The sequence below is a fragment of the Mustela nivalis genome, assembly GCF_964662115.1.
Source record: "Mustela nivalis genome assembly, chromosome: 6".
Lineage (NCBI taxonomy): Eukaryota > Metazoa > Chordata > Mammalia > Carnivora > Mustelidae > Mustela > Mustela nivalis.
This window is the reverse complement of record NC_139025.1, coordinates 35,335,805-35,351,653: the sequence shown is the minus strand read 5'-3', so window position 1 is coordinate 35,351,653 and position 15,849 is coordinate 35,335,805. Positions and strand designations below refer to the sequence as shown.

Here is a 15,849-nt window from a genome sequence, read left to right as displayed (position 1 = left end):
AATAAAATCTTCAAAAAAAAAAAAAAAAGATATGCTAGATCCGTCCTGGCTAATTATATGATTTTTGACACTTGTCACTTATAAAGAGAAGATGACCTCTCTTTACCTTTGTTTGTCTTTCTCCCTGACAGAATCCCAAGGATTGCAGCAAAGCCAAGAAGCTGGTATGTAATATCAACAAAGGCTGTGGCTATGGCTGTCAACTCCATCACGTGGTCTACTGCTTCATGATTGCATATGGTACTCAGCGAACACTTATCTTGGAATCTCAGAATTGGCGCTATGCTACTGGAGGTTGGGAAACTGTGTTTAGACCTGTAAGTGAGACGTGTACAGACAGATCTGGCACCTCCACTGGACACTGGTCAGGTAAGAAGGCTGTACAGTATTTCACATTTCTGGGTTGAACTGCCACGTTCCATATTATCAGATTTTCTAGGCTCAGTTTTATGGCTCATGGTCATCTTTTTCTCTGGATCCATGACTCTTCTACATTACCAAGGTAAAATTTAGAATGATTCTTTGTTTTAAAAGTGCTTTATGACCTATTTCATTTCTAATGTTCATTTTTATCTGGCTTTAGCAAAACCACTAAGTTTTTTTAAGGAATGTAATTTACTCTTTTAATGATAATACACGATTCATTTTTTAGGGTACTTTGACATTATTGAACTCATAATGATATTGAATATCATTATGATATTCATAATTATTTCATAAAATAGACTGATAAATGAGAATTTTCACCACGTGTTAGAATCACTTGGAAGGCATGTAAAAACACTGGCTTCTGATTCAGTAGGTTTGGGAGGGGTGCTGAGAATTTGCATGTCTAACAAATTTTCCAGATCCAGGGATGACACTTTGAGAATTACTGAGGCAAACCATGCAGGCATCTTTACCTCCATTTTATAGTTCAGGACAGTGAAACCTAATTTGCTTGTTCAATTTTAATTTTATTCAGGAAACATTTGATGAGGAAAAATATGAATAAGGTACTGTGCTAGACATTATTTCCAAGAATTTAGTGATAAAGAAAATAAAATAAGAGTTTCTTACTGCTTACCTATTGTTCTTTCTACACCATGGTGATCTTTAAACAAGGTCTAAAGTTGGGCTACCCCTGTGAAAATCCTGGTTTTATCAGTTGGTAATCTTGGGCAAGTTATGATAGTTCTCTCATCAGTAAAATGGGGAGTAGTAATTTACTTTGAGTTGCTGGTAGGATTAAGTGAAACAATATATGTAATGCACTTAGCATAGTACTTGATACATGAATTCTAGTAATTATTAACTACTGTTAATAGCTTTATTCATTAGGTAGATATACAGTGAGTACCTACAGTGTGGCAGATACTGAACTAAGTGATTAGGTAAAATGCTAAACAAGACAATACACCATCTCTGCACTTAGATCTTGTGGGAAGTCAGAAATTTTTCAACAGGCTGAGGCATTTATGTTAATATAATTTCTCATGGAGCGGAGCATCTTTTTTCACAAATTTAACAGTAGATGTGGAATTAAGTAGCTCTTTCATTGCCAAAGTGAGTAACTTTAGTTCTTTTGTCTCTTTTTACTTCCTTTGGAAAATATCAGATACTACCTGACTCTTCACAGAAGCAACAGAAAAGTTAATTGGGTAATTTTTATAAAATGCTTTAAGTTGTGCTATAAAATTTTCTAAATGATTTACTTTTTATTTTTTAAAGATTTTATTTATTTACTTGAGAGAGAGAAAGAGAGCAAGCACACAAGCAGGAGGAAGAGGAGTAGAAGCGGGAGCTGAGCATGGAGCGCAAGGCAGGGCTCAATCCCAGGACCTGAGCCAAAGGCAGACACTTTAACTGACTGAGCCACTCAGGTGCCCCAGTTCTATATGGATTTAAAGTATTATTTTGTGATGTGAGTTTTGCCTTCCTTAGGATGATTTAGGAGCCCTATTGTTTATATCAACATATTTTTTCTTTGTAACTTTAAGTTTTAAAAGAACCTCTTAATCTAGAACCTTAGCTAAGCTTTGATTTGAGGTAACATCTCCCATTGATCTGCTCTGTAGTTTACAGCTGGGGCAAACAGATTAGGTGTCAAGGTTAGGAAGATACAGGAAAAGCAGTTCTGTCAGATTCATGGTAGCTAGCTTTTTCATTTTGTGAACTTAGTTTAGTTTCAAGCCTCTGCTTGTGAAGTATGAAGCCAGAGTAGGGCAAGGTTCTTATGTTAATAGAAAAGTAAGAAGTTGGCCTCACTAGACTTACCAAATTTAGTATATAGTTTTGCCTTGCCTAAAAGCTACAACTAGTTGTTTGGTTTGATTTTTAGTCCTTGCTCATACATTTTATAGTCTGTATTGGCAACTATAGCATTTGAAGGCTAAACAGGCTTGAATTTGAAACATGCAGAATTTCTGAATTTCTTAATGTTATAGTTCAACAGGTTCTAGAAACCATCCTTCTTTTACGTGGATTCTAAGGCCTAGTAGACACCAGCTGATTTATCCAGAATTATGCATCTTATAAATAACAGAACTGTGGTTGGCACATTGACTTCCACCTCCCTTCCGTCTACATCCTTCCCAGTTCATTCACGCCCAACACCTTACCCATTACAACCGTGGTAGGCATAGAGACTGTCCTGAATACCTAGGACCTAAATAAAATTACTAATTTATTTCCTCCCCCTGCCCTGTAACTTTTTTCAAACCTTCCATATAATTTCCACTGAAGAGTTATCTGTGGTATTTTCTTCTCAGTCATTTGCAGTCCCTAATTAAAGAAGTCATTTTATCATGGTAGAACAGAATTATGATTTTAATTTATAGATCTTTCCCTTATCACTACAGGTATTATATAAAATCATATACTTTTCTTTGTGCTGATGAATTAAACTGTGCCTGTTGGACACCTTTAATTAATTAAATCGGTGATTATTTTCAGTATGCTTACAGAACTCATTGTAACTAAAATAATTTAGATGCTAATCATTTATCTAAAAGAAGGAAGAGATTTATGTTTTGAGCTTAGAATATTTTATTTTTATAAAAGCTGTGGTACCTCTCCACTTATGTTTCTGTTTATATTCATTATCTGAATATATACCTTTTGGAGAAACTAACCCATTTCTAGAATAAGAGGAAACAGAATGAATTTTAATAAGCTCTTTAATATTAATTCTTCAGTTAGCCATAAATCAACTACTACATCTGTTATTGTACTGACTTGTATAAAGAATCTTGGGATATTTCCCCTGGCACCACTGCCATGAAATTATTATTGTTTATACACACTTGACATGATGTGCCTGCTGGTGGAATTTAGTGATTTCTATTGAAATCTGTCACCAGTACAGGAATTAGTATGCACATCTGATCATTTCAGTAGCTAAAGCATACCTTGTTGTGTTCTGTTTTTCTCCTTCGTTATTTATGAAATCATATCCTTTGTACTAAATAATTTCATTAAGTGAAGCAAAATATTCAAAATTATGCTTCCAGTTAAAATAATAATAATACTTTCCCATCACCGATAGATGTCATGTCTATTCTAAAGTTGATGATAAAATGGACAATTTATTTTTCTGTATATACAATTTATTTTTCTATATATACAAACTGTTTCCTAAACCTGAACTAACTACATATAATAAGACTCATTCTTCCAAATATATTCCTTATGATAATTCAGAATGGAATCTTGGTGTTTAATGGTTTGAAGTATCAACAGTTAATTGATTTGATTTTTAATATATATTAACTGTTTGGAGCTATTATGATGGCCAGCTTCCAAAATGCTTATCTAGTTGATATAAATAGTCTTGAATAGATGATTTAGCAACAAAGAACCTCAACAATTTAAACTCAATTCTCCACTCTTCTTTCTGTCCTAAAAATTGAACATTTATTCAGATTAGCAGTTAAACCACTTTGACTATTTTGTATTCCCTTCTCTTGTCTTTTCCCACTATCTTAATATGTAATAAATTAAACCGACTTAATTTGATAGGTCTAATTGGAAAACTTTCTTTTAAATGAAGATAATGACTAGTAACAAAAAGTGTTTCTAAATATGATAAAAATTTAATGTCCTAGAGGTGCCTGATTTAAATACATCTTTAGGTAGATTCACATTTGCTATATTTAGTTACCTAAACTGGATGGTTACCTTCTCTCCATACCTCATTTCAAAAAGATTTTGGTCAGAGTTTTATTTGTCATCCCTATATGGAGGCAATCTTAAAATAAAAGTAATTTAACAAAAGCCCCTGCTCCATGCCAGGCACCATGCTGGACTACACGAAGAAAACAAACACGGTCTCTATCCTGTCAGGGGCAGCCTAGGGGGAAAGGCAGACAACTGAATGGACATGAAAATATATTGTAATATGGGTAAGTTGATAGGACTCTGAAACACATATCTAACACATGTTTGGGATTCTTCTGGAAGAAGTGATTTTTAAAATGAGGCCCAAAGTATGAGTAGGAGTCAGCCAGATAGAGATATGGTAGAAGAATTTTCTGTCATTGGGCACAACATGTGAAAAGAGAGGCAAGAGAGCATGGAATAATTGGGGATACTAGACGTAGTTCCTTATAAAGTTTGGTTATTGAGAGACTGAAGTTTTGTTCCAAAAACATGTGTCATTTATTGGGTTTCTGTTTGGGTGGTTGTACAATTTTGTTCCTCCCTGAAACCAACAGGTTTTAGTTCAAGATTCAGAGCCCTTTGTTTTATTTTTCTTCAGAGATGGGCAATGTTAGAAATTAATTGGCTTTCAGCTGGCTCTTGGTGTTATCCAAGTACCACTGAACTTTTTTTTAATTAAAAATTTTTTGTTTCATTTTTAATACCCTTTAGAATTTATTCTTGGTAAATTTTTTAAAAAGCTGACAAATAACACTAAATTCAGGAAAAAAAAACCAAAATATTGTTGTTAATTGTCTAAAACAGTTACATAGTGCTATTTTCCCTGCATTTTGAAATTGAATAATTTTTGTATGATAACAATTTGCACTATCATTTTGTATAGAAGGAATAGAAAGGTAATTCAGCCTTCTAGCTTGATTGATCAAATTATTTTTCCAGTTTTATTGAGATATAATTATCATATAACATTGAATTAGTTTAAAGTGTACAAGATAATAGTTAACATCCATCACTTCGTATACTTACAAGGACTTTTAAGATTTATTCTTTAAGCAACTCTCAAATACACAGTATAGCCTTGTTAATTATAGCTGTTATGGTACATTATATCCCCAGCCTAATTTATGTCTTAACTGGAAGTTGGTACCATTTGACCACCTTCACCCTTTTCCTCTACCTCTGCTCTTCTCCAGCCAATCTGTTTCTGTGTCTTGGCTATTGTGAATAAGGTGAAAATCAGTGAAACTCAGTGAAAATGAGGGTACAGATACCTCTCTGAAGCAGTGATTTCATTTCTTTTGGATATATACCTAGAAGTGGAATTGCTCAATCATATGGTAGTTCTACCACTAAACTCCTTAAGCAAATTATCTGTCACTTAGGTCAAAAGGAAAATCTTTCTTTTTTTTTAAGATTTTATTTATTTGACAGAGAAAGAGAAAGTGAACGCAAGCAGAGGGAGTGGGAGAGGGAGAAGCAGGCCCCTAGCCTAGCAGGGAGCCCAATGTAGGGCTCCATCCCAGGACCTTGGGACCATGACCTGAGCCAAAGGCAGACATTTAACCGACTGAGCCACCCAGATACCACAAAAGGAAAATCTTTAGCAAACAAAGCACAAATTAAATTATACTTCAAGTTTTCCTGTGAAACTAATATTTTTAACATTTAAAGAACTACTAAGATGTCGAATCATCTAAATGATCCAGCTAGTTTGTATCCTAAATAATGGCTAAACTCGCATAGACTGATTGATAAACCAATGAAGTGATTAAGAGTCTATAGGCATACTAGACCTATTAGGATAGGCTATGGATATGCTATGTGACATTTTTACAGTAATATTTTCAACCTTTGGTGATTGATTAATAGAAACTTGAAATAAATGTATATATTTTAGATCCCTCATGCTGCAAAGACATCTTGATTTCTCTGTTTAGGTAATGGGAGGAAGAGGAGAAAATATGGGCCCTGAGTTTGACCACATCTGATCTCACTTCTGTTGTTTTTATCCTTTAATTATAGCTTCTGAACCTCTGTTTGGCTGTACAAAAAGCTCGTGATACTCAAGACCTTCCTCTCTGTCCACTTTAGTAGGGCTGTAATCTCAAGGAAAAATGATTAAGAACTATAACAGGTATAAGGTCATTTTCATGTACAGGTCATTTTCATGTACAGTTTATTTTCATCGTGTATGTTTGGTCCCAGATTTTAAAATACAAACATGATAATGGAATATATTATTAGATTATAACCTGCAACAACAGAAAAGTTATCTTTTTATTCTTAGATGAAGATTGAGCTTTTAAAAGAGTGTCATATAATTTTTCCTTTTTAAAATTGTAGCATTTATGTATATGATTTTATATAATACCTGTAGTGATAAGGGAAAGATCTATAAATTAAAATCGTAATTCTGTTCTACCATGATAAAATGACTTCTTTAATTAGGGACTGCAAATGACTGAGAAGAAAATACCACAGATAACTCTTTAGTGGAAATTATATGGAAGGTTTGAAAAAAGTTACAGGGCAGGGGGAGGAAATAAATTAGTAATTTTATTTAGGTCCTAGATATTCAGGACAGTCTCTATGCCTACCACGGTTGTAATGGGTAAGGTGTTGGGCGTGAATGAACTGGGAAGGATGTAGACGGAAGGGAGGTGGAAGTCAATGTGCCAACCACAGTTCTGTTATTTATAAGATGCATAATTCTGGATAAATCAGCTGGTGTCTACTAGGCCTTAGAATCCACGTAAAAGAAGGATGGTTTCTAGAACCTGTTGAACTATAACATTAAAAAATTGAAAGAGATGCAGAAAGGAAAGATAACTTCTGAGAATAACCTCTAGACATTAAAATATCTTTTGTTTAATAAAACCTCTGTGGAATCATAATAAAATTCTAGACCAAAGAGTCTTTCCTGCAGCTACCTTAAGCTTGCATCTCAGTATTTTTCCTGTACCAACACATCTGAGGTACAAGATTTATTCCCACCCCTAACAGTGGCTCACTGTAGTTAGTGATTTTTAAAGTGGCTGAGTTTGGGGGGGGGGGGGTAAGTGGTGGTGGTACTGGGCTTGGAGATTGAGTTGGTACCATAAATCGATGAAAAGCAAGCTGTCTGTGCTTCAAGATTCCAATGACTCTCTCTGTCCTATACCCCACTCCTCTAAGAATTACTGACCTAAGCAAGTAACATTGCCGATACATAAGGACTTTTGTTTCAACCTGTATGACTTTTGTTTTGCTATTCATGTTCCATAAAAGAAAGAAAGATCTTTGTTTCAAGAATATAAAATACCAGATTATAAGTATGTCTCAAAAGAACTCAAACTACTTTTCACTATGACATTTCCTTTATCTTCAGCTTCCCACTGAAAGACATAAAAAGAAGCCTTTGATATCTCATTTATAGTTATGAAATAAAAGATTAGGGAGCTGAAGCTTTGTCTACACACAGCCTTGCCCGGAGTGAGCCCACATAGAGGCTTATTTCCAAATTTATTCCTACAAGTGCTTTTCAAGTTGAATTATAAGTAAACCTGGGGAAAGTGAGTCAGAGGCTTACAAACTACCAGGATAAACATGGTACATTTTCCAAGGCTTTTAATTTTAGTTACTGGTACATAAGTTCAGTCATTTTCAAATAATTAAACAAACAGGATATTATAATGGTGTAAAATGAAAAATTTGATGAAACATCAAACTTCAGCCCCTTGGTTTAGATTAAGATTCACAAGTAGTGTAAGTTTACCCTCCTTTGCTATTGGGAGCATTTTGCTGGAAAACTTTAAGAAGCATCATTCTATATTTGGAATTTTAGTTTATTTTATCCTCAAGAGGAAACTCTAGAGGGCAATAGGGCCTAGTTCTTTTTGGTTATTTGCACAGGTCCAAGCACTTGATCAGAACATAATAAATGCAACAAGAGAAACATACAAACCTACCTCTCCTGCATCGTGGTCCAAATTTCAAGCTATTACCCTGCAAAGCTGCATGAAACACTTTTACCAAATTGTAAATTATGTTTTTTTAAAAGATAGCTTATCTCCAAGAATGAATCTTTTTAGAAATATATTCTGGGCTTTTTAGACAAGGTTCTGGCAGAATGAGCTCAGAGATAAAAAAGAGGTATGTTTTAGGAAGTAGCAATACATAATAAGCATTAAAGTGGAGTAGAAACAATTTCATTGGGGAAGTTTTTGAAAAGTCCTCTTACATCTAGTTAGAACCTATCCAAGGTTGCTGGAGCTAGAAATAGAATCCAGGTACTCTTATTCCCTGCGCAGTGTCTGGGCCACATAGATAGCCATGATACCAGTCTCAGAAATTATCAGAGGTTTTATAAATACAGGTATATTTTTATGTTACAAGTGTGTTTCTTAAAGATTTGGTTAGGGGCACCTGGGTAGCTCAGTCAATTGGGCATCTGCCTTCCACTCAGGTCATGATCCTGGGGTCCTGAGATTGAGTCCCATGGAGGTCTCCCTGCTCAGTGGGGAGCCTGCTTCTCCCTCTCCAACTCCCCCTGCTTGTGCTCGCTCTCTCTCAAGTAAATAAAATCTTTTTAAAACAGAAAAATTTGCTATAAATTGAATTATTATAAATGCAAGTCATATTTTAAGTATTTTAGCAGAGCTATATAAAGGATTCCCAAAGGAAATCCTTTCCTAAAGTAAAGAACCTTTCTTCTAATATGATCTAGTAGCCCTCAGATTCATCAATTGTTTTTCCTTCCTTCCTTCCTTGTTTCCTTCCTTCCTTCCTTCCTTCCTTCCTTCCTTCCTTCCTTCCTTCCTTCCTTCTTCAAATGTTTGGCTTCATCTGTGTAAGTCTTTGAGGCTCATATTTAGCTTTTGATTCAAACATCAAAGTATATAAAAGGACGAATGCAGTCCTTCAGTAGCATTTTGATAAGAGTTCTGTTTGTTTAAAACATGTAGATCACATTCAAGTTTAGAAATGATTCTATAAATAAGATAACTGTTGAAATGATAAAGAAAGTTAAGAATGCCTCCTAACTCTTTTGGCTAGTTTTATATGCAAGAGTTCTGAGTATGATATAAATCTAGAATTTCCTTATCGTTTTTCCTCAAGGTTATATAAATTATAAGTTAATTCCAAGGAATAGGAAAAGATAATAGTCCATGATCTTTAGTGGAATTATACATATCCTTTTTATCCTTCCAAAAGGATGTTGCTGAGTAAGAAGACTCGGTAGAGATTTATACATTAGATAACAATATAAAATTTATTATATATATATGTAATTTAGATAATAGACTTTCCTTCTCACACATTTTCTTTGCCTTTGGCAGAAGGTCAAAAGCAGATTGCAGAATTATAAACAGCCCTAGCTGGTACTTTAGGGTTCAGTATTCTTTCTCCTGTTTTGTTTCCAAGAAAGCTAGGAATAAAAATATTACTGACAGTATTGGAAAAGATTAGACCTGAGTTCCCTACCTTTTCAAAAAGAGGTATTCCTTTTCATTCAATTAAAGATTAATCTAAAGTTTAATCTAATATAAGAAGCCTTTATACAATGCAGATTGTATTTCCTAGAAGCAAGAAATTGCAGATAGTAATGCTATAAGTCAAATGGATTTTGCCAAAAGGTATAATACTATAATTAGGATTATTATAATTCTTACTCAAAAATTGTGTGTCTGGAGCACCTGGGCTGACTCAGTCTGTAGAGCTTGTGACTCTTGATCTCGGGATTGTAAATTCAAGTCCCACATTGGGTGTAGAGATTACTTTAAAAAAAAAAAAAACTAAAGGGGCACTCAGGTTGGGTATCCGACTCCTGATTTCAACTCCAGTCATGATCTCAGGGTTGAGAGATCAAACCCAGTGCTGGGATCTGCACTGGGCATGGATATGGTCATTAATACCTGTCCTATGTATCTTATAGAGTTATGAGGATTCAAAGTGATAACGTATTTGACAACGCTTTATATATTTTAAACCACCCTGTTTGTTTGTTTGTTTGTTTGTTTTAAAGATTTTATTTATTTATTTGACAGAGATCACAAGTAGGCAGAGCGGCAGGCAGAGAGGGGAAGGGAAGCAGGCTCCCCGCTGAGCAGAGAGCCCGACTCAACTCTGGGCTTGATCCCAGGACCCTGGGATCATGATCTGAGCCGAAGGCAGAGGCCCTAATCCACTGAGTCACCCAGGCGCCCTTCACCTTGTTTGTTTTTATTAGCACTTTAGCTTTATGAAAACAACAATAACCTTTGAAGAATATGATACCTGTATTTTAAAAGTAATGTGTTATTTCTATTTCAGAGGAAAGATTATCTTATGGTAGAAACAAGTGTTAGTGAGGATGTGGGGAGAAAGGAATCCTTTTGCACTGTTGGTGGGAATGCAAGCTGGTGCAGCCACTATGGACATCAGTATGGGGTTCCTCAAAAAGTTAAAAATAGAACTACCCTATAATCCAGTAATCACACTATTGGGAATTTATGCAAAAGATATAAAAACACTAATTTACAGGGACACATAGACCCTGTGTTTATTGTAGCATTGCTTACAATATCCAAATTATAGAAGCAGTGCAAGGGTGAATTGATGGATAAAGAAGATATGGTGTATGTACATAGATAAAGAAGATATGGTATATGTACAATGGAATATTGTTCAGCCATAAAAAGAATGAAATTTTGCCATTTGCAGTGACATGGATGGAGCTAGAGAATATAATGGTAAACCAAATAACTCAGAGAAAGACAAATACCATACTATTTCACTCATATGTGAAATTTAGGGAATAAAACAAATGAGCAAAGGGAAAATGAGAAACCAAGAGACAAACTCTTAACTATAGAGAGCAAACTGATGGTTACCAAAGGGGTGGTAGGGAGGGGTGGGTTAAATAGATGATGGGGATTGAGGAGGGCATTTAGCATGAGCACTGGGTGATGTATGGAATTCTTGAATCACTATATTATATCCCTAAAACTAATATAACACTAGTTGTATCCATAGGTGAACATTTATTTTTATTGTATGTCATGACTTGTGTATTCCCTCATTGATGGACGTTTAAATTATTTCAAATTTTTGCCATTATATATAATGGTTAATGAATATCTTTTGTGCGTGTTTCCTTGTACATATGTGTTAGTTTCTCTAGTGCAGTGCGTTTCAGTTTTTCACATCTTACCATATGTTAAAATATGTCTTCCCTGCCCATATTATCACCGGGGAGGTGGTGGTATATGGCAAAGCTACAGAGACTTCTATGGCAGTGTGTTACAGATAAAATCTTATGCTCTAATGAAGGGGTAGGCAAACTGTAGTCCTCAGGCAAACTCAGGTCCCCACTATTTTTGGTAGTTTTACTAGAACACACCCATGCCCATTTGTTAACATAGTGTCTATGGCTGCTTTCATACTATGGTGGCAGAGTGGAATAGTTGCAACAGAGACTTATGGCCTGCAGAGCTAAAATATTTACCATCTGGCTTTTTACTAAAAAAAAGTTTGCTGACTCCTACTCTAAAATAATAATTACCAAATAAATACAGCTTCAACCATTGTAAATTTGTGAATACTTTTTTAAAAATTTGATCTCTTTTTAAAAATTTGATCTCAAACTTTTTAAAAAATTTGATTTCATGTACTTATTAATATGAGGTAAAAGTAATTTCCGGTGAAATAACAGATCTTAATTGTGTAATTCAGTGAGTTTTGATAGTATAACTAACACCCTTATCCAAGTCTTAAATTAGTTATTAAAATTGGGCTGTTTATCTTTTTATTTTTAATTTATAGGAGGAGTGTGTGTGTGTGTTTCTGGATATGAGCTTTTATCATAAACATGATTTGTGGGGCGCCTGGGTGGCTCAGTGGGTTAAAGCCTCCGCCTTCGGCTCGGGTCATCTGCTCAGCAGGGAGCCTGCTTCCTTTCCTCTCTCTCTGCCTGCCTCTCTGCCTACTTGTGATCTCTGTCTGTCAAATAAATAAATAAAAATATTTTTAAAAAATAATAAGAAAAATTAAAATTAAAAAACATGATTTGTAAGTATTTTCTCTCAGTCTGTGGCTTGTCTTTTCATTTTCTTAACTGTGTTTTGAAGATCACAATTTTTTAATTTTGTTGAAGTCCAGTTTATCAGTTTTTGTTCTAGTACTATAAAAGTTAGTGCTTTTTGTGTCCTATGAAATTTTTGCCTATCCTAAGATCATAAAGTTACTATTATTTCTTCTGAAAGCCTTATTGGTTTGGCTTTTAGATTTATGTCTATGATCCACTGATACTGTTTTTTGTGTACAGTGGGAGGTAAACATGGGTTGAAGTTCATTGTTTTCCATATGTTTATCCAGTCAGTCCAGCTTTATCTGCTGAAAAATTTGTCTTTCCCTGTTAAATTGCCTTGGTGCTTTTGTCAACAATCAGTTGACCACATCTGGACCTATTTCTGATCTCTGTTAACTGCTTCATTTATGTCTGTCCTTGCACCTTAAATTTTTCCTGCCACCAAATACTTTGCAGCATGTTGATTGGAAAGCTACTTATGCCTAGAAGTGTAGTATAATGCTAGGCCATAGTAGACTGTACAAATCTTTATTTTGTCTACATATGCCTGATCTCTCTGTGGGACAACTATGTCAGTAATCTCCTAACTGTCCCTTTTGCTTTCAGAATCCATCTCCTTTTAATCAGTTCTCCACACTGCCATCAGAATAGTATTTCCAAAATCAAATATGACTTTGTTTCTTAAAATCTTCCATAGCTGCTCAGTGTCTAGAGAGGTATATGTAAACACCTTACTTAGCATATAGGAAATAAGCCACTTCTCAAAATGTGCCCAGTACTCCTGATCTCACCAGTCCAGCTACTGATTTATTTCTTTAAAGTTATGTACATTTCTGGGGCACCTGGTTGGCTCAGTTACCTGAGTGTCTGCCTTCGTCATGATCGTTAGGTCTTGGGATCAAGCCCCATGTCAGGGTCCCTGCCCAGCAGGGAGCTACTTCTCCCTCTCCCTCTGCTGCCCTACTTGTACTCTTTCTCTCACTCTTTTGTCAAGTAAATAATATCTTTAAAGTTATGTGCACTTTTATTTCTATGCTGGGAACATGTTATTTCTTTCTAGAATGTCTTTACTCCATTTCATCACATGAAATCCTATTTATCTTTTAGCATCATTTGTTTTGTGATATTTCTCTCCCAATTGACTCCATGTTCTCACTTATAAATATACTATATTTAAATAGTTTGTTTTCTTTGAGATGCTTATCTGATTTATTTTTGTCTCATTTTTGCCTAATAGTATTGGCCAATACTTGTTACTCAGTCATTCGTAGTTTTTTGTTCATTTGTTTTTTGATTAAATTGCCTCTAAGCAAAATGATCACTAAAAATTTTAGGCTCCTTTTCCAAATCTACCAAATGAAGGAAACGTAGGCTAATCTGTGTGATTCACGGGTTTCTGATAGGGAGTAAATGAGGCAACAGGCGTGAGAAAAGGTTGGTTTGTTTTTTTGTTAAAGAACATAATTTTTCATTTTATTTTACTAATACGTGGAAATATTTGAAAAAAGTTTTTTAAAAATACGATGGCCTTATCGTGGCTTATAACAAAATCCCAATAGAATTGAACCCTCTTGATGTCTTATAAATTTTATTGTGATAGAATTTCACCTTGGCATACTTGTATATTAGTTAAAATAATACTACTAATAAAAGACTTTTAAAATTTTTACTCCTAATATTTTTAGTAAAATTTAAAAATATGTTAAGTAAAACTGAAAATAACTAAGAAAATATTTAACATTGAAAAATACTAAGTTAAAAAATAGCTAAATTTAAATGTACTTTATGGACTAAAGATGACATTTTTCTGTACAAATTCTTTGTATGTGTATGTCTGTCTCTTTGGGTATCTTCAGCTCAGTAAACATTTATTGAATGCTTCTCAGTTTAGGCACTATGAAAGTAATGCTACATACAGCAATAGCTAACATTTAGTGAATCTTATTATTATGTAACAGTGCTTACAAGTGCTTAAAAGTGCTTAAAACTTTAAAGTGCTTAAAACTTTGCATATGTTATTTCGTTTAATATTGACAATTAATCTATATGGTAGGTATTGCCATATTTTATGTAGATGAGTAATTTGCTCGAAGTAAAAAGAAATCCTTAGTTTGCCAGTCACATTATAGATCTTTAAGACAGAGCTCCTGTTCTCAAGAAGCCCCCAATCTAAATAGTAGATTAACACAATCATTTAAAAAATTGATCTCATGAGACAAAATATAGTTAGTGATGTTATAAAGATATAGACAAGGCCCTAAGGGATTGGGAAATATTGTCATTCTAGCCCGAAAAATGAGAAGGAAATGGCTTTTGTACTGTCTTTTTTTTTTTTTTTCCAAGATTTTATTTATTTATTTGTCAAGAGAAAGAGATAGAGAGGGAAAGTGCACAAGCAGGGGAGCTGCAGGCAGAGGGAGAAATGGGCTCCCTGCTGAGCAAGGAGCTCAATGTGGGGCCTGATCCCAGGACTTCCGGATCCACTACGACTGAGCCACCCAAACATCCCTGAACTGGTCTTTAATAAATTGTAAAATGACCAGAAATCTTAGATACAGAATTCTGCAGACTGGATTGCTTTTCAGATGATGATAAAAATGCCAGTTGTGCCTGTTATATCTTTTTTTTTTTTATTACCATATAATATATTATTTGCCCCAGAGGTACAGGTCTCTGAATCACCAGGTTTACACATTTCACAGCACTCACCATAGCACATACCCTCCCCAATGTCCATAACCCAACCACCTTCTCCCTACCACCCACCCCCTGACAACCCTCAGTTTGTTTTGTGAGATTAAGAATCTCGTATGGTTATATCTTACTTAGAATAATGCCAAAGTATCAGAACTCCTGGGCATTATTTTTCCTTCTGCCTCTCCTTTGCTCAGGTATGTGGAAGCGAGCATTAAACCATCTGCTTCTCAGTTTATCCTTTAGGAGAATGTGACTAAAAAATTGACCCGATAGGACTTACACTGCATTTCTCAAGGGACACCAAAACAAATCTGATAGAGGGTACTTAGATACAAGTATTTACTCAGCTGTAAAAGTATAAAAATGATAGTGCTTTAGTTAAATAAACCTTGCATTTTGTATTCATTCTTAACAGTCATTGAAGAGGTGAAACTGAAAGCCAGTGTTTACATTCACAGTAATTGCAGTTTTTATGATAGGTTTCTTATGTATGGGAATTCAACATGTAATTTTATAACATTAACAATCATTTTGAAAAGCAATAAATTAATGCAGCTATGCTTTTGAAGAATATCAGCAAAAGCAGTCAAGTTAATAGAGAATTGCTTGTTAGGAAATTTTTTAATTAAATTGAGGAAATGACAGGATTGGCTTTATTCTTATTACTCAGACCTTTGTTGTAAAGCATGGCAAGGATATAAACAATGAATGTCACTTTGGAAGATTTGTATGCTTTCTAAATTAAGCACACAAGAAAGTATTAAGCTATATCAGGAGATGCATTTTCTGCTAGCATAATTTATAATATGAAAGTTAAATAATTAATCAAATGGTTAGATACAGAGGGATTTTTCTCAAAAAGAGAGATAAAGATAAATTACCCCATGCCAATTGAACAATATTCCAAACACAAAAAAATAAAGTCAGGGGGAGGCATAAAGCTTCTTTAATTTTGTAGTTTGTGT

The 15,849-nt window shown here is 34.5% G+C and overlaps 1 protein-coding gene across 6 annotated transcripts in view; it reads left to right on the top strand.

Moving 5' to 3' along the window:
• The window catches only part of FUT8 (fucosyltransferase 8), a 263,883-nt gene that overhangs the window by 203,967 nt on the left and 44,067 nt on the right, over positions 1–15,849 (top strand). For all 6 annotated transcript variants that reach the window (XM_082734103.1, XM_082734107.1, XM_082734108.1 and 3 more), the window contains one exon: positions 132–369. In XM_082734103.1, coding sequence (XP_082590229.1) covers positions 132–369 — 238 coding nt within the window. The remainder of the gene's footprint in view (positions 1–131; positions 370–15,849) is intronic.